This window comes from Taudactylus pleione, unplaced genomic scaffold, assembly GCF_031769625.1.
Source record: "Taudactylus pleione unplaced genomic scaffold, aTauple2 ptg000093l, whole genome shotgun sequence".
Lineage (NCBI taxonomy): Eukaryota > Metazoa > Chordata > Amphibia > Anura > Myobatrachidae > Taudactylus > Taudactylus pleione.
Window position 1 is genome coordinate 12,597,497 of NW_028284495.1, and position 20,237 is coordinate 12,617,733.

General features: G+C 43.8%; 1 protein-coding gene across 3 annotated transcripts in view; it reads left to right on the forward strand.

The window, feature by feature from the left end:
• The window catches only part of NOL4 (nucleolar protein 4), a 377,579-nt gene that overhangs the window by 264,375 nt on the left and 92,967 nt on the right, over positions 1–20,237 (forward strand). For all 3 annotated transcript variants that reach the window (XM_088469570.1, XM_088469571.1, XM_088469572.1), the window contains exon 6: positions 5,962–6,245. In XM_088469570.1, coding sequence (XP_088325696.1) covers positions 5,962–6,245 — 284 coding nt within the window. The remainder of the gene's footprint in view (positions 1–5,961; positions 6,246–20,237) is intronic.

Sequence of the window (20,237 nt, forward strand, 5' to 3'; positions counted from 1 at the left end):
ACTTTCCTGCCCATTCATCACTGCTTTATCTACACATCATGTTACTAAATCACTAGTTTGCCAACACAATAATATATTGAACTATAATTTTGTAACCTTTTATCGCTCTTCAAATAGATTACAACTCAGCAGCACTTGAATATTATATATATAGTGTTCACTCTAGATCCGGCAGCAGGCAGGGCGCAGGACCTAGAGATAGGGTATCTCTGCGCACGCCTAAGGACACGCGTAGCTGAAAAGGGTGTGGCCAAAGAAAAGGGGGGGTGTCTTTATGAAGCGTCCCCTATTCGTCACTCCTGGGGGCGTGCCCAGCACATACGGACCTGCTGGGCAGCCCCCAAGTGCTGCGGTCACTGTGAATGGATGCCGGGCGCATGTGCCCGGCATCCATTTACCGGCGGTGACCGCTGCTACGCCGTGCGGGACACTGCTATCCGCGGGTGGAGACAGAACCCGCAGGCTGTCTCAGCGGGGCGCCGCGCTGGAGGGAAGGGTACTTTCAATATATATATATACTGTATATATATTAATGTAATATATATTGGTGTCCCCTTAATAAATAGTATTAATAACCATCATCTACTACTGGACACTGCTTAATGGGGTCACTTACTATGCAGAGGTGGTTGCAAACTTAAACCAGGTTATGCTCACGGGTCTAAATGATGGTTTATGGAGATTTGTGGCGATTGCTAAGGAAGAAAAAAATCTCTGTGATGGTCCTCTTATGCTGCTTTTCCACCTGCCTAGGGTCTGACCCGAGATGTGGAACACAGTTCCAAAACGGGTCAGACACTGGATATACCCCTTTTACACTATGAGTAAACGGGACCATTTACAGCATGGAATAAACAACTCCGACCTGGGTTACCCGTTTAAACACTGCAGGATTTCACGGGTCGTTCCCTTGTAAATCCTGCAAGTTAATAGGGTTGGATTGCCAGGTCACTCGACCCGGGAATCCAACCCTGGCCCCTTTTATACCTAGTAGCAACCCGGGTTAATCCTGCTATAACCTGGGTTTTAGCTCTGGTGTAACAGGGGTATAAGTAATGTAACTTTATGTGGGGAATCTGTCTTCTGTAACAGGACTGGGACACAAATGCATTATTAATTGTTGTTGTTGTTATTATTATTAATAATAATAAGTAATAACAGTGTTTAAAACATTCCAATATTGTTCTTTAAGTACATTTCAACAATTTGATCTTTGTGCTGCCATCTGCTTCTGTGCTTATTGGTCAAACCAATCTCTCTCTCTCTCTTTCGCTTATTAGATTTTTATTGGACACACTATGGGACTAATTCAGAGTTGTACGATACTCCGATGTTTATGCAGTTGAACAATAATCACAATCTGCGCATGCGTCTAAATTACACATGTCAAGGTACATTACCATAGTCGATCACGGCGACTACTTAATCTCAGTGTGATTTACAGTCAGGGAGTGTTTGAGGGTGGAAACGGGGAGTGGTGGGCGAAGACCTTATCGGTAGCAGCTGTGATTCCGTACACAAAAAAAATGTCCCTGGTGAGTTCCTGTGGCCACTCTGCGCATGTGTAACCATAGGGTTATGCTGCCCATCCACTAGGCAATTATACCTAGCGATGGAGCGATAATGACGGTTGTTATCGCTCCATCGCTTGGTAATCGCCTGCAAATCGGGCAGTAAAGGGTTAAAAACGACCAGCGATGCACGCGGCCGCGGGTCGTTTTTAACATCAATCATCGCCCGAACATGACGGTCAACCTGACGACCGCCGTCAGGTTGCCAAGTTCGGGGATGATTGATCTGCATACACTGAACGTCTGAACTTTCAGTGTATGCAGTTCACCCCGCAGGAGACGACGGCGTCGTAATCGTGCCGTCGTCCCCCGCATCGTTAAATGGATGGGCAGCATTACTCAGAAGACCAATAATGAGAGGCTCAGCAACCTATCTGCTTTGTATACGAATGTTTGGATTTGCAAAGCAGCGGGTGGGAGTCTCAATACATTCCTCGGCATCTGCGGCATTTGCAAGTTTTCGTACAGCAGCTGCAATGCATTAGTGTATATCTCTGATTCAGGCCAAATAATATTAAACAATTAGGTTGAATAGAACAATAAAGGACAAGCTTAGCTAAAAACCTTAGGTGTACTGTACTTTTACTACTATAAAACAAACAGGAGGTATGCCGGAAAGGCAGCAGGTGACTAAAGCAATAAGATGAGCAGAAGAAAGTACTCGCAGGCCAATGCCATCTCTCATGTAACCCCGGAATTTAGAGTACAGTGCTGTATTACTACTGCAGCAGACAGGCATGCATTTAATGTGTTACCTGTTCATGTGATTGGGGTTTAGACTTAGCTACAGTAATTACAGTACACATCATTGTATAATACTAGGATTTAAAAATGTTGTAAACTATCTTTAAATCCCAGTGTTAAATCCTAGCAATAAACCCCAGCATGTAGATGTGCTGGAGTCAGTAAGACGCAGCTGCAAAAACATGTTAATGTGTCTAAAGATCACCCGAGCCTTAGGACTCCCACTGCTGCCTTCGTACATGCTTACGACGTCGCTTACCTGTGTAAATATCGTTAACATCGACGCTCATTAAGTGTCTCTTATGCTGTGAAGGAGATATCGCAAGGGCTAATTTATGCATGCCCATATAATGGCATTCAAACGGACAGATGCACGCCGGTGTTTTACTGACCACCCCCCTGTTACCACCTCCAAACGCTGTGAACCCGTTACTCACTATGCGATGGATTCCTATGTGCGTCCGTAATCGCAATGCGAACACTGGGCACGCGAAGTGCGACTTATATGCATTCGCAGTGACAAACAATTGCTCGATCTGCGTACGCAATCGCTAGAACGTTCAACTCTGAATCAGGCCCTACTTCTACTGCCCTCTCTCCCAGTCACTCCACAGGATCCCTGTGCCACTCAGAATTAAATTCAGACAACTCCCTCTCACCTATCTCACTCTCAACCTCACCGCTCCTCTCTACTTCTAATGATCGCTGCCTCACCACCTCCCTGATCACCACTTCCCACTCTCAGGGTTCTCCCAATCCATTCCTAACCTCTGAAATACTCTCCCTAGCTCCATTAGACTTTATCCAGCCTTCTTGCCTTCAAGTGTGCAATTAAAACTAATTTTGTACATTCTACCGTACCACCCCATCAGAAGAACAAATAATTCAGACCTCCGCAAGTTCATCTCCTCCCAGTGACAAAAGGAAAAAAGAAAAAGTTTCATATTTCACACTATACAGCACACAGTGGGCTAGATTCAAAGGTGTAGACAGAGGCAGGGTTGGACTGGCCCCCAGGGGTACAGGGGAAATCCCCGGTGGGCCCCACTGCCTGGGGGCCCACCCCCTCCTCTAGGTGTCATGTTCCACACTGTGCACTGAATTGTACATTGTTACTGTATTAGATGGTCAGTTACCTTGTGGAGCAGGTACATGGATGAACATCAGTTATTGCTTTGCTTCTATAGAAACTACACCAAGATTTGCCCGATAGTTGGCCAAGCCACTGTGGTGGCTGGCCACACCCCCTCTGGTGGATGACCACACCCTTTAAGCATGGGCCCCGATCACTGCATTCCCCTGGTGGGCCCTTTATGCCTCAGTCTGACACTGGACAGAGGCAGCGACTTTATGCTAATGCCGCTACAAAGCCCTTTCCTAATGTACAGACGTGATTCCCAAAATGCAATGAAGGAGATGACCACTTTCATTGTCTTTAGACGCTCAAATACAGCTTGGTGCATGATGCATCTTTAGATGCCACAATCGGTCGCATCATCAAAACTTGCCCCAGCCCTATGCTAGGTGCAGATTACCCATCTGACTATGACCTCCAATGTGAGCTATATACAATCCACTTTCAGCTTCATGCCTGCGACACTCCCATAACAGTCCAATAAGATGCAACATCTTTGTGCATCTGATTGGCTACATCCATGTCACCATCCAGGAACGCCCCGATATGTTTCAAAGACCGTGCACCTGAATAAGTACTGTGAATCTGTGCGCTAACAGTCAAGACGCATGCATAGTGCAACTTAAACGCGTGCACAGTAGAAAAGCATTGCTCCCCTGCACCCGACATCGTCAGTGTGTGCGACTCAATCAGGCCCAGGATAACAAGTGCACAAAATGCTTTATTATAGTCAGGTATCTAAACAGAAATTGGCGCAGATTCTTTAGAAGCATCAAAACTTCCTTCTTATCTCCTCATGAGAACATTCTGGCCAACAAGTTTTTGATTATGATCAATAACTCGCTGCTCTGTCTCTTTCACATATCCACTATTCCAGTCTGATAAATCACAGAGAATATTGACATACTGTATACCCAGTTCACAAGATTAATTGCCCGGCTTTCTGCTAGATCATAATGTCTTTATTCCTCTGTGAGTCAGGGATTATAGGACAATTAACACTGCGACACTGGATGCAGCGCCTCACCTGGGGTCGTGATATTGCTTATTGGACTGGCAACATGTGGCGATGAGTCATGGTTCCAGTTGTTTCGGACTGATGTGGTGCACTCAGTTCAGGAGTGGCACAGACCCCATGAGGCCATTGAGCCCAGTTGTCAACAAAGCACCGTGCAGGCTGGTGGGGGTTCCATAATAGTATTGGGTGGGTTCATGTGGCATGGGTTGGGACCGTTGGTCTGCCTGAACACGTAACTGACAGGTAACCACTATGTTGCATTGCTTGATGACCATTTACAGCCCTTCGTGGATTTCATGTACCCCCACAACAATGGAATATTCCAGCAGGATAACGCACCATGTCATTTGTTCCAAGTTGTCCAGAATCAGTTCGAGGAGCATCCTGGAGAGTTCCGATGAATAGTGTGGCCACGACGTTCGCCCGACATGAACCCAATCAAGCATTTATGGAACATGTTGGAGAGGTCCATTCACACCCAAGATCCTGCACCTAAAAGTATCAGGGTGCCGTGGGAAGCTATCCAAATAGCATGGGTCAATATCTCTCCAGATGTCTTCCATCCACTTGTAGAATCGATGCCTCATCAAGTTGCTGCACTTCGCTAGAGAGGGTACTACATGATACTAGTCATCTCTCCCATGACTTTTGAAACTTCAATATATATATATATATATATATATATATATATATATGCGTGTGGGTATATAATATATAAATATATATATGTATGTATTTCTCATATACACCAAGCCCTGGAATGCGATGCAATCTGGGGCTTGGATGGAGTGGGTAATGGCATCTTTAGTTGGTGTTACCCTATAGAAGCCTGTTGGCTTCTAATCGCAAAGAAATGTGAGAGGGATCCAATCAGATCCTTCCCAGCACCCCAAATCCCCCCCAGACGAGCAGAAGGACGCCAGACGGAATTCTGGGTCATTGACCTGGAAGTCCCTAACTCGCAAAGGACAGCTCTTACAAAGAGAGCTGTCCTTTGTGTTTCTTTTGATGCATACCAGCGTAATTAACGCCGCCATGAATGCAATTTATGGCGGGATGCATGCAAATTGCCATGCGTCATACATCTCACAAACAGTGTATGTATGGAATCAGAGACCAATAGAGGATGTGTAAAGCAGTCTACTGTATATAAGCATACCTAGTTTTATATATTTAGTGTTGTACACCTCTTAATAGTATCCATTTCACAGGCCAATAAAAACACAGATTAGTTCTTAGTGAAGGTGTAATTGTTATGTGATGTGATTAAACATAAAGATTGCATAGCATAACCTTTTCTTTTATTTAGTGATCCTAGAATAATGTATACATGTACAGAATTTTTTCTGTCCGATCTGAAGGTTATCTAATCTGATTATTTTAGATGTAGTGAAAATGTGGTATACATATACACACACTAATGCCGTTGGTGTTATGGTTGGTTTATCAGACTGTGTAAAACTAAATAGCTGTTTCAAATATATGTTTTTCAGATGATTCTGCTCCCGAGAGTTTGACTGGTAATGAAACCGTGGGACATGTCTCAAGTGCTACAGGAGCAGCTCACAGCAGGGAGGTGACAGAAGCCAACACCAATGGAAAAGCTAGTGCGGAGCAGGATGAACAGCCATTGAATCTGAGTGACTGTCCACTGTCAACTCCACCAAATTCTGAATTCCGAATAGATGATCACAATAGTAATGGAAAAACAAAGTACAAGAACCTCTTAATAAGTGACATGAAGATGGAACGGGAAACAAGAGAGAATGGCAGCAAGGTAAGTCATGTCTACTGCAAACCACTATGGTGGTTTTCTACAGTATTGACCTCCAAATAATGCATCTAATGGACGGTGAATTACGTGTGTGCTAGTCTATTAGTATAGTACAGAGGTTCCCAAACGCAGTCCTCAAGGCTCCTCAACAGTCCAGGTTTTAGAGATATCCATGGTTGAACACAGGTGGATTAATTAGTACCTCAGTCAATTTGATTTAACCACCTGTGCTCAACAATGGATATCTCTAAAACCTGAATGGTTGGGGAGCCTTGAGGAGTGCGTTTGGGAACCTCTGGTATAGTATTAGACACTTACAAGGATCTATTATCTTAGAGTTTCCACACTAAAGTACAGTAGGTGTTTTTCATAATATTGAGCATAACAGCTTTCATTTACTAGTTTAGCAGTGCTTCTTACAGTGACTGTAGCTGGGAATGGTGAATTGTTAATAAGAGCTCCGCACAGTGCCTGCAGTAGGGAATGTTGCGTAAATTGTTTAGCAATGCTCCTTACTATGATTAGCTGGGAATGTTGTGTTATTTGTTTAGCAGGGCTCCTATCTATTATTGTAGATCAGACTTGGCTAAAATCTGCCTGGCATGCCGGCACAGTGAGGGGGGGCAGGGCGTGATGCGATTTTGAGGGCAGAGATTACCGGCATTGTGCAGCGATGATGCAATTTAGCACGAATCGCAACAACGTCTCCCCCGGACTCTAGCTGGGAATGTTATGTGAATTGATTAGCAGTGCTCCTTACAGTGACTGTAGCTTAAATGTTGAGTGAAGTGGTTACCAGTGCTCCTTACAGTGACTGTAGCTAGGAGTGTTGTGTGCAGCATTCATTTCTTTTTCTTTTTTAACTTAAAAACGTGATTATACAGTAGCTAACAGGTAATATACAGTGCATCTGTAAAGTATTCACAGCGCTTCACTTTTTCCACAGGTTTTTTTTTAAATTAAATTTGCAAAAATCTCAGAAAATTTTTTCACACATTGTCATTATGGGGTATTGTGTGTAGAATTATGAGGACAAAAATGAATTTATTCCATTTTGGAATAAGGATGTAACATAACAAAACATGGAAAATGTGAAGCGCTGTGAATACTTTCCGGATGCACTGTAATTATACTGCTGCTGTAGGATAAAACCCCAATACTATGTAATTATATTAATAATTCCAAATTCAGAGTGCTTTTTCAAACTCACCCCAGAATACTATGATGCATTCTAATTTGATTGTACTGTTTACCCCATCCTGCCTCATGGTCATCATCAGGGTCATTCAACATAACAAACATGGGACAAACATATTAGCTATAGTGGGTAAAAACATACAGAAGGTAAATTAGTTATTTTAGAAAAATACATATTCAGATTAGGAAAACTACATATTTCTACTGACAACACAGGAATAAACTAAAAGGGGATCAATAAGATTCACTGGTTCCACTTATTCCGCTTATTCCACAGAGATTTACTATTATGTAGCAATGTCTGTGGATAATACAGATTGTTAATTAGCTGTAATAGTAACCCCACCAACATTTCAAAGGAGCGACGGCAGATGACGTTCAGGTGTTGTGCTTTATAGTAATAGGCTGCACAGCCCCTGCACTACATGGAGGAGGAGGTGTAATGTACAGTCTTTAAGTTACTTAAAACACAGCACATTACACTTCCCACTCCGTGTAGTGTACAGCCCGTACAGCCTATTACTATAAAGCCCCTGACAGTCCGCGAACAATTTTGTAAAGTCATCTTGTTGTCACACACTGGATAGACTCCGATCACTGTACACTGGTCACATTCCTGTCACACACCTGATAGAAGCCAATCACTGAACACAGGCCACATTGATGTCACAGACCTGATAGACGCCAATCACTGTACACAGGCCACATTGATGTCAGACACCTGATAGACGCCAATCACTGAACACAGGCCACATTGATGTCAGACACCTGATAGACGCCAATCACTGAACACAGGCCACATTGATGTCACACACCTGATAGACGCCAATCACTGAACACAGGCCACATTGATGTCACACACCTGATAGACGCCAATCACTGAACACAGGCCACATTGATGTCACACACCTGATAGACGCCAATCACTGAACACAGGCCACATTGATGTCACACACCTGATAGACGCCAATCACTGAACACAGGCCACATTGATGTCACACACCTGATAGACGCCAATCACTGAACACAGGCCACATTTATGTCACACACCTGATAGACGCCGATCACTGTACACAGATCACATTGATGTCACAGACCTAATAGACGCCGAATATTGTACACAGGTCACATTGATGTCACACAACTGATAGATGCCGATCACTGTACACAGGTCACATTGATGTCACACACCTGATAGACGCTGATCACTATACACAGGTCACATTGATGTCACACACCTGATAGAAGCTAATCATTGTACTGTACACAGGTCACATTGATGTCACACACTTGATAGATGCCGATCACTGTACATAGGTCACATTGATGTCACGCACCTGATAGACTCCGATCACTGTACAAATGTCACATTGATGTCACATACCTGATAGACGCCGATCACTGTACACTGATCACATTGATGTCACACACCTGATAGAAGCTAATCATTGTACTGTACACAGGTCACATTGATGTCACACACTTGATAGATGCCGATCACTGTACATAGGTCACATTGATGTCACACACCTGATAGACTCCGATCACTGTACAAAGGTCACATTGATGTCACACACCTGATAGTCAGTAATTACTGTAGACAGGTCACATTGATGTCACACACCTGATAGACGCTGATCACTGTACACACGTCACATTGATGTCACACACCTGATAGACACCGATCACTGTACACTGATCACATTGATGTCACACACCTGATAGACCCTGATCTCTGTACATTCATCACATTGATATCACACCACTGATAGACGCCGATCACTGTACACTGATCACATTGATGTCACATACCTGATAGACGCTGATCACTGTACATAGGTCACATTGATGTCACATACCTGATAGACGCCGATCACTGTACACAGGTCAGATTGATGTCACACACCCCAATCTCTGTGCTTTGGTCACATTGATATCACACAACTGATAGACACCGATCACTGTACAGTGATCACATTGATGTCACACACCTGATAGTCACCGATCACTGTACACAGGTCACATTGATGTCACACACCTGATAGAAGCTAATCACTGTACTGTACACAGGTCACATTGATGTCACACACTTGATAGAAGCTGATCACTGTACACAGGTCACATTGATGTCACACACTTGATAGAAGCTGATCACTGTGCACAGGTCACATTGATGTCACAAGCCTGATATTCGCTGATAACTGTACACAGGTCACATTGATGTCACACACTTGATAGAAGCTGATTACTGTGCACAGGTCACATTGATGTCACAAGCCTGATATTCGCTGGCCACTGTAAACTGGTCACATTGCTGTCACACACATGATAGAAGCTAATCACTGTACACAGGTCATATTGATGTCACACACCTGATAGTCGCTGATCACTGTACACTGGTCACATTGACGTTACACACCTGATAGGAGCTGATCACTGTACATTGGTCACATTGATGTCACACACCTGATAGACGCCGATCGCTGTACACAGGTCACATTGATGTCACACACCTGATAGACGCCGATCACTGTACACAGGTCACATTGATGTCACACACCTGATAGACGCCGATCACTGTACACAGGTCACATTGATGTCACACACCTGATAGACGCCAATCACTGTACAAATGTCACATTGATGTCACATACCTGATAGACGCCGATCACTGTACACTGATCACATTGATGTCACACACCTGATAGAAGCTAATCATTGTACTGTACACAGGTCACATTGATGTCACACACTTGATAGATGCCGATCACTGTACATAGGTCACATTGATGTCACACACCTGATAGACTCCGATTACTGTACACAGGTCACATTGATGTCACACACCTGATAGACGCCAATCACTGTACAAATGTCACATTGATGTCACATACCTGATAGACGCGGATCACTGTACACTGATCACATTGATGTCACACATCTGATAGAAGCTAATCATTGTACTGTACACAGGTCACATTGATGTCACACACTTGATAGATGCCGATCACTGTACATAGGTCACATTGATGTCACACACCTGATAGACTCCGATCACTGTACAAAGGTCACATTGATGTCACACACGTGATAGTCAGTAATTACTGTAGACAGGTCACATTGATGTCACACACCTGATAGACGCTGATCACTGTACACACGTCACATTGATGTCACACACCTGATAGAAGCTAATCATTGTACTGTACACAGGTCACATTGATGTCACACACTTGATAGATGCCGATCACTGTACATAGGTCACATTGATGTCACACACCTGATAGACTCCGATCACTGTACAAAGGTCACATTGATGTCACACACATGATAGTCAGTAATTACTGTAGACAGGTCACATTGATGTCACACACCTGATAGACACTGATCACTGTACACACGTCACATTGATGTCACACACCTGATAGACACCGATCACTGTACACTGATCACATTGATGTCACACACCTGATAGACCCTGATCTCTGTACATTCATCACATTGATATTACACAACTGATAGACGCCGATCACTGTACACTGATCACATTGATGTCACATACCTGATAGACGCCGATCACTGTACACAGGTCAGATTGATGTCACACACCTGATAGAGCCCAATCTCTGTGCTTTGGTCACATTGATATCACACAACTGATAGACACCGATCACTGTACAGTGATCACATTGATGTCACACACCTGATAGTCACCGATCACTGTACACAGGTCACATTGATGTCACACACCTGATAGAAGCTAATCACTGTACTGTACACAGGTCACATTGATGTTACACACTTGATAGAAGCTGATCACTGTACACAGGTCACATTGATGTCACACACTTGATAGAAGCTGATCACTGTGCACAGGTCACATTGATGTCACAAGCCTGATAGTCGCTGATCACTATACACACGTTACACACCTGATAGGAGCTGATCACTGTAGACTGGTCACATTGATGTCACACACCTGATAGATACAGGTCACATTGTCACACAACTGACAGATGACGATCACTGTACACAGGTCACATTGATGTCACTCACCTGATAGATGCCGATCACTGTACACAGGTCACATTGATGTCACTCACCTGATAGATGCCGATCACTGTACACAGGACACATTGATGTCACACAACTGATAGACCCTGATCTCTGTACATTGGTCACATTGATATCACAAAACTGACAGATGCCGATCACTGTACACAGATCACATTGATGTCACACACCAGATCACATTGATCACTCAATCTCATTTACCTGAGGCTGAGTATTAGGGGTCACATGATCATGGGCTGAGCTATTCCAATCAGAGATAGAAGCAGAGTGACATGGGAGCAGAAATAACCTCACCTGCTCTTCTAGTATAGCCGCTGAGTCTACATCCTCCCATTAACCCTTCAGAGACCTTCTGAGGACTGTTTATCATATCTCCTGGTATCCTATGAATCTTGCACACTCTTCAGTTAATTCTATTGCATGCAGGTTATGTTGCAGTATGCTAGCTGTGAAGCTTTTTTTACCATGCTATAATATCATTTAATTATGTTTTCTTTCTTAAAACTGAGTGACAAGCTTGCATATTGCAAGATGATATCATGGTGTGAATTGTCAGTGGTGGTTACTAGTCTTTCTGTTAGTTGAATTATTTCTGTTTTATTTTCTTTTACAAACAACTGGATGTTTATTCTTGTAAACATACAAGTAGAAAATAATGTATAAGTCAATATGGATGCAGTGCATTTAACATTGATAAATTGCTCATACTGTATGTCAGACAGGACCTCATTCAGAGACGATCGCTTGCTGCAAGCGATCGCTCTGAATGAGGGCGGCCGCTTACTTTTTTAAGTGCCGCCTCCTGGTCGATCGCTAGGCTGTGGGTTACCACCCACAGCTCTTGCGATCGACCAGGGTGATGGTCGCAATGTTCAAGATCATCTCGACCATCGGGGCTTGCAATCATCAATCGCAAGCCCCAGGGAGCTTCCTGCTCTGATCGAGCAGGAAGCTCCCCACTGACATCATTGCTGATGTCATTGGGACCGCCCCCAAATGGCAAGCGTTCCGTCCGGAACGCCTCCGTTTGGCCGGCCACGCCCCCTGCCCGCCTCCCAAATGGGGCGATCTGTCACTCTCCATCGACAGCTCGCCCCCTTTGGTGCGAGACCCGTAGCAACGGAGTGTCCGTCGCTAGCCGGGTCTCGCCCATGCCCAGTGGGGAAACATGGAACCGGTTGCGAGCGCTCAGCGCTTGCGACCGGGTCTGAATGACCCCCACAGTCCTTCCCTGAACTTCCTGATGAAACCCATATATACAGTATCATAACAGTCAATAATTAACTTAATATTTAGAAGTGGTGAGAATTACTGCTTTACACACTTGGCAAGTTAGCGGCGACCTTAGTAGCTTAGTAGCCAGTCTGACTATAATGTGAAATGTACAAGCAAATGCAGGAAAACTATTTTGTCCTTGTAGGTTTCTAAGTCAGATCAATTAATTTGGTATCTTATCATTTTAATGGTAAATAAAGTGAATATTTTTAAAATAAGAGAAACACTAACCTATTTATTATATAGAAATATTTATGTAAACTGAATAAATTATATGTGGCTCCTCTTTAATGCATACTGCCATCCTTATTGGCCCTCTACCAAAAATTAGGAATGGACCTTTACTCAGAGTGTGAAGGTTATTCTGGGTTGGAAGAAACCCATCATTTTATAAAGAGCACATATAGTGTCGGATTCTGAGTTGTACGCTGCAGCGTCTGTGTGCAACTGTTACTGGTATTGCTTTCGCGACTTTATTCTAATACCACTGCAAGTCCTTCCCTTGGGCACATCCATCTGTCTACATGTGCAAGGACTGAAGCATCGGTCGCGCCATTGAATATTGCTCTAGCTCCATGCTAGGTGCAGATTGTCTATCAGAGTATGGCCTCCAGTGTGAGAGATTATGCAACTGAGTTTGCAACCAGTCCAGCGACACTCCCATAACACACCCATAAGATGGACTATCTCCATTCGTCCATATAGCCTCCTCCTAGTCACTGCCCAGAATCGCTCGATACATTTTCAAACCAATTCTGAGACCATGTGTCTCATTTGCAACTGCAGCTATGCACATGGACTCTGGACGCGTGGACAAAAGAAAATAATCGCTCAACTACTTCCGACATAGAGTCCGCCTCAGAATCAGGCCCATGCTCAGCTTGTGTTACTTTCTATATAAGGAACTACAAAATCTTTCTCCGCTAGTATAGGTCATGTATACTGTGCCTTTTTCTACTTTTGATGTTACTAAAGCTAGCCACACTTCTAACCAACGTTCACCCAACTTACCAATTGTTCAACTTGTCTGGCCATCTAAATGATCATGACGTGTACCCCACACATGACAACTGAACGATTCTGATGCCACAAAAAGTGTTATACATATGTCATCAAACCCCTCCTCCGCAAGTTTTGTCAAATATGTCCCTGTGTTCCTCAGCAGATTACATGTGTCGCTCAGTAATGGTTTGAGAGAAAAAGGAGCTAGTTTGCAACTGATATCGCCAATACCTCCCAGAAGAACTCATTTGTATTATAGATATATTATATAGTACCTTTGCTCCCTTGGCAGCTGCAGCCTGCAGGGATCACTAGAAGCTTGTGCACTGCCTGGTATGCCAACTCAGAGGACAGGCGACCAGTAGTGGGACAGCGTTGACACCAAGCCATGCAGGAACAGGCGTCAACTCCTGACTCAGCCGCTGGATCCAGTTGACAGAGAAGGTCAGGTTAGTGGTGTTCAGCTGAAGACTCATGTGCAGACTTCTGTACAATGGGTTTCGATTTATAGTGATCGCCCAGATCAGAAGCAATGACTTCTTTGGGGCACTGGAGTGCCAACGATAGAGCACACAGGACGAGAGCACACAGGATGGGAGTGTGCTGTACTAGCTTACGGGAGAAGTAAGCTGACAATTTTTCAGATTTTAACAGAAGCAGGCGTTCCAACTAATTGGTAAAGTTAAACATGTTTGATTTTATCAACTAGATGGGAGTGAACGAACGATTGTTTGCTCTCATACCCTGCCTGATTATCGTTCCCACCAGCTTACTAATGATCATAGACAGATGGTCCTGTAGCAGTGCATTTCTTCAGCAGTTACTACAGTATAATCTGGGATGCAGTTTATAGACTAGCGGACTAAATGCCTGCGTTCTATATCCCGACACGAGGAGGCCGACGGGGGACTTCAGATAGCTGTCAAAATACCGACGCCTATCTGAATCCCGATACCAGAACGCCAAAGGACGACAGCCCGAACGAGGTAAGTCTGGGGCGTCCAAAGCATTAGCCGTGAAGGGGGGGGAGGGTTAGGTTTAGGGAGTGTAGCGGGGTTAGGGTTAGGTTTTGGGGGGGAAGGTTAGGGTTAGGCACCCCTAGGGGGGAGGGTTATGTACCCCCGGGGGTAGGCTAGGGTTAGGCACCCCCTGGAAGGAGTTAAGTTTAGGGTGCGGGAAGGGGGGGTTAGGTTTAGGCACTCCCGGGGTGGACTTAGGGATAGGCACCACCCCGGAGGTTTTAGGGTTAGGCACCCCTAAGGAAGGGTTAGGGGGGGAGAGGGGAGGGTTAGTGTATTTACCAGTCAGCGTCAGGATCTTCTGCTGTCGCCCTTCTCATGTCGGGATTTGAACTGATTCGGATCACAGTATCAGGACATGGAAATAGATAAACACTACAATGTGGCCTAGACAGATATTTATGTTCCATCAGCAATTTAATTAGTTTGGTGTCCTCTTTATTTGACTTGGGGTTCTGCTCCCCATTGAATAATAAATCAGAATGTTTAACTTGTCCAAAAATTGCTTTCATAAAACGGTTCTCACCTTTTACGTAGTCATGAACTGAACCAGGCTCCTCCAGCCCACATGTCACTTTAGATTTGCTAATCAGTATGTGTGCCTATATATTATATTTGTACAATAGTTTACATTCTTTATGAACTTTATTATCTGTCCAGAGTGCCACTAATTCTACATTGCAAATGTGTGTCACTGTGATGACAATTTGATTATGTTGTACTTGTATATATAAATATAGGCGCTATTCCAGATTCCATCGTACACCGTACCTGAATAATAGACCGAAGAAGTGTTGAAATTGTGTGACTTAATTAGCCTGTAAAGTATATCACTTTAACGTCACTTATGTTTTCTTTGTACGTGTTGAGCGTCTCTTAATTTGATTGAAATTGGAAATTACTAAGTAAGAACCATCGAAGTGTAGCTGTCACCTAGACAATGTCAATTTACTAGGAAGGGGAAGCAAAACTGACACACTTTGTGTATCACTAATTCCTTTCCCTCTGTGAGTCCGCAGGGGAACAAAAAGTGTGACCGACCATTTAGGAAGCCTGCCCGTGTGTCTAAATGGTGTTGTGGCCGGTTGGGCAGATGGAGGTGTTGCCTATTTCGTCCTCAGCTTTTTTTTTTTCTTTCATGTTAGAATGCTGAAAATGCTAGTGTTTTATTTATAAGGCACCTGTTGTAGGTGATTGGCTGCATTACTCAGATAATAACACAAGTTTTATGTTTCTATTCATTTTCATTAAAAAATTGTTCGTCGTTCGTCGTTTACCGCGACAGATAGTTCTAATATCTGTCAGCGATAAACGATAATTGACCAACATGTTGGAGAGACAAAAGGCCCAATTTGTCGGCCGCGGGAGTGCGCATTTTTATCGTTCAGAGCCTATCCATTAGCAGATAAATTCAGCGACTGAACGATAAATCATTCATCGTTCAAATTTATCTGCTAATGGATGGGCCCCTTTAGAGTAGGGATGTGCAGGCTCGGATAGGTTCGAGTTTGCACGTGGAGTTCGGATTTTTCCCTCCAAAAAAACGGAACTCAGAACGAGGCAAAACGTCATCTTGCATGGACGAACATCATCATTCCTGGACAAAAGACCAGGAATGATGATGTTCGTCCATGTAAGATGACGTTTTGCCTCGATCTGAGTTCCGTTTTTTTGGAGGGAAAAATCCGAACTCCATGTGCAAACTCGAACCTATCCGAGCCTGCACATCCCTACTTTAGAGTATCTTATTTATCAGAGTGTATTGACATACAAGCAAGGGCGGTGGAAGCAAGCTGCAGGGGGTACAGGAGGAATGGCCGGCGCGGGACAGTGGTGAGGCAGCAACAGGATATCATAGAGAATCGTGTAAATGTATTTTTAGGATTAGTGTTGTTGGGGTTCCAAGAAAATAACATTTGCTAGACATAAGTTATGCATATAGTTTTGCAGGTGATCATCTGTATCTGTAAACACCAGATGTGTTCACTGAAATATTGTCCTAGCGTAGTTATCTTAAAGATGTACAGCGTCATGAACTGCACTGTTTTGCTGTGATGGATTATGTAGATTAGTTAATAGAAACACATTAACAAAATAATAGAAACTTGTTGTGTTCTTTGTCTTGCAAATGATGTAGCCAGCCATAAGGACATGGGATGCAGAATCAAATGCTCAGAGAAAAAAAAGAAAGGCATTTAGGAAGGTCACAATTGTTTGCACTGTGAAATGCTCAGTTATCACGGATATATCCCCCTATGTCATATGAGGGGAAGTAGTCGGCATCCCGTAGTGTTGGGATTCGGGCAGTCACGATCCTGGCTCCAGAATCCCGACCACCGGCATCCTAACGGTATGTATTAGGGTTTGGTACTAGGGGGAGAATTAGAGTCAGGTAGCAGGGAGAGGGGGTTAGGGTTAGGCTGCAGAGAGGGAGGGTAAGGGTTAGGCTGTGGGGGGAGGGTTAGGGTTAAGCTGTGGGAATAGTGGGTTAGGGGTTAGGGTAGGGATACTTACCTGAAGGCGTCAGGATTCTGACTGTCGGGATGCTGCTGTCGGTATTTTGACCGCCGGGATCCCGTACCCAACCCCATAGTAGGCCATACTGGACCATAGTAGAAGTGGGTAAAACCGAATAGCATTTAAAAGGTCTTCCTTATAAAATAAAATCAGAAGTGTTAAATATCTTACGAGCCAGCCATAGTACTTTGTCCCTCCCCAACCATTTGCTGTATCTGGTTCCTAGTATTTACATACAGTATAACTGAGAGCTGTTGTGTCGGGTCTCTTTTGCTATGGAGACAGCAAAGCAGGGCCATAGGCAGTGGCGTAGCTATAAATTTTGCTCCCCCATGGCAAAAAAGTTTGACCCCACACCCAAAATACAAACACACCCAAAGACGACGTTGAAGCTGTTGGTTTCATGATACAGTAATGTGCCTTACACCAGGGGTTCCCAAATGCAGTCCTCAAGGCTCCCCTACAGTTCAGGTTTTAGTGATAACCATGGTTAAGCACAGGTGGTTAAATCAAATTGTCTGAGGTACTAATTAAGTCATCTGTGCTCAACCATGGATATCGCTAAAACATGAACTGTTGGGGAGCTTTGAGGACTGTGATTGGGAACCTCTGCCTTACACATTATGACACACTAAGTAATGCCACTATAACACCTAATGTCACACAGTAATGCCCTTATAACAAATTATGCCACGCCGCAATGCCCCTATTTCACATTATGCCACACTGTAATGCCACATACAATACATTATGCCACACAGTAATGCCCCTTACACATTATGCCCCTTATAACACATAATGCCACACAGCATGCCACACTAAGTAATGCCCCTAATACCAAATTGTGTGCACAGTAATGCCCATTGCACATTATGCCACAGAGTAATGCACATTACATCCCACCCTGACAGATCTACTTCACCAACCCTTCTCTCCGCTCCTGCCAGTCTGTCACCTCAGCTCAAGACAGGTTGCATAGTTCTTATGTCCGTGTAGAACCAGATTATTGGGAACATAGTTTACAACCTATAAACTGCGTATATCAAGTTACTGCCACTTATACAGTGTCCCCTGTAGTTGTGCCCCTTATGCAGTGCTCCCTGTACTAGTGCCCCTTATGCAGTGCCCCCTGTAATAGAGCCCATTATGCATTGCCCCCTGTTGTAGTGCCCATTATGCAGGCACCCTGTACTAGTGACCCTTATGCAATGCCGCCTGTAATAGTGCCCCTTATGCAATGCCCCTTGTAGTAGTGCCCATTATGCAATGCCCCTTATGCAATGGCACCTGTAGCAGTGCCCGTTAAGCAATGCCCCCTATACTAGTGCCCTTTATGCAATGCCACCTGTACTAGTGCCCCTTATGCAATGCCCTCTGTAGTAGTAGTGCCCCCTGTACTTGTGCCCCTTATGCAATGCCCCTTAAAGTAGTGCCCATATGCAGTGCCCTTTAAAGTAGTGACCCTGTAGTTGTGCCCCTTCAAGTAGTGCCCCCTGTAGTTGTACCCTTTAAAGTAGTGCCTCCTGTAGTCGTGTCCCCTCCCCTCCCCACCCCAGTACTTACCTGACTCCGCGTGTCATCCGGGCTATCACTTCTGCTGCCGTGCTGACTGGATCTAAATTGATCCAGCAGATGAGGTTGCGCAGGTTCCCCAGGTCGCGGGTGTCGTCATGACGTCACCCGCGCACTGCATTACTGGGAACGCTTGCCTCTGAAATGATTGGAGGCTTCCTTAGCCTCCAATCACTTCAGAGGCCAGCGCTCACAGTTGCAGTGGTGAAGCTACGGCCCCCAAGCCACCGCGGGGGCAGTAGTTACGCCACTGGCCATAGGTGACCTGTAGAGTTCCACACTACATGTAAGTGTTGGGAGCCTGCCAAACAGAGCAAATGCACTTTTATTTATCAGTGAGGTTATTTAGAAAAAGAAATCATTAAAGTGAAAACGACTTTAGTATAAAACCTATAAATACATCTTTATAAAAAGTATACAAAGAAGAAAGCTTTATTCTGGATGATCATTTGTAACTATCCTCAGAATTTTCTCTCAGCGTAATTGACCACATCTACTGTAATAATCCCTTTTAGGTTGGAGGTCTGCTTTAAGTTGTTATTGTAATCTATTTCTCTTTATGAGGAGTGTTTTTTTCCGCCACTAGTTTGAATTTACATTCACAGTTCCCAGGTCTGCTAGTGTGAGCCCCAGCAGGCAGAAATCAGTAAAACACACTGTTATGTAGAGGGTCATCTGACAGTATCATCGTTTAAGATATTTTAATCAATCTGAAATTACAGTTTTTTTTTCTTCTCTTGCAATAAGTCAGAGTTTGATTCTATTAGTTTAAAACAATAAAGAAAGCAACGACTATAATGAAAAGGTAAGAATAAAATGACCTGCTGAATAGGAAGCAAGCACAGACTTCTTTCTCCTCAATAAAATTTCACAGCATGCTAATACGTCTCTTCAGACAGCTCATATAAATATATCTCATTAGCTCATTTAAGATGTCCATAAATTCAAGTACCCATTCACAGAGTCAAGATTGCACAAATATCATTAGAAGCCCCACAGCTTGAGCCTGCCCCCTCTGGCTGTATAACATTTCTCTAACCTGATTAATTGTGTTCAAAGACGCTTGAAGTAAAAATATTCTGGTTTTTTTTTTTTTTAGTGGGAACAGTTTGCACACAAAAAAATTATAATGTTTTAATTTTATGGACTGTGCGGATTCTACCAGCAGACTGTTATCATTACTAATTTTATTGCTATTCTGTTCAATACTGTAGTTTTACAGTTATTAGCAAAAAGTAAATTATACCAATTATATGAAAGATCACTGCGCAGAATAAGCAATGTAGCAACAAACAATTTTTATTATGGAAGTTCATATTTTTCAGTGTGTATTGAATGA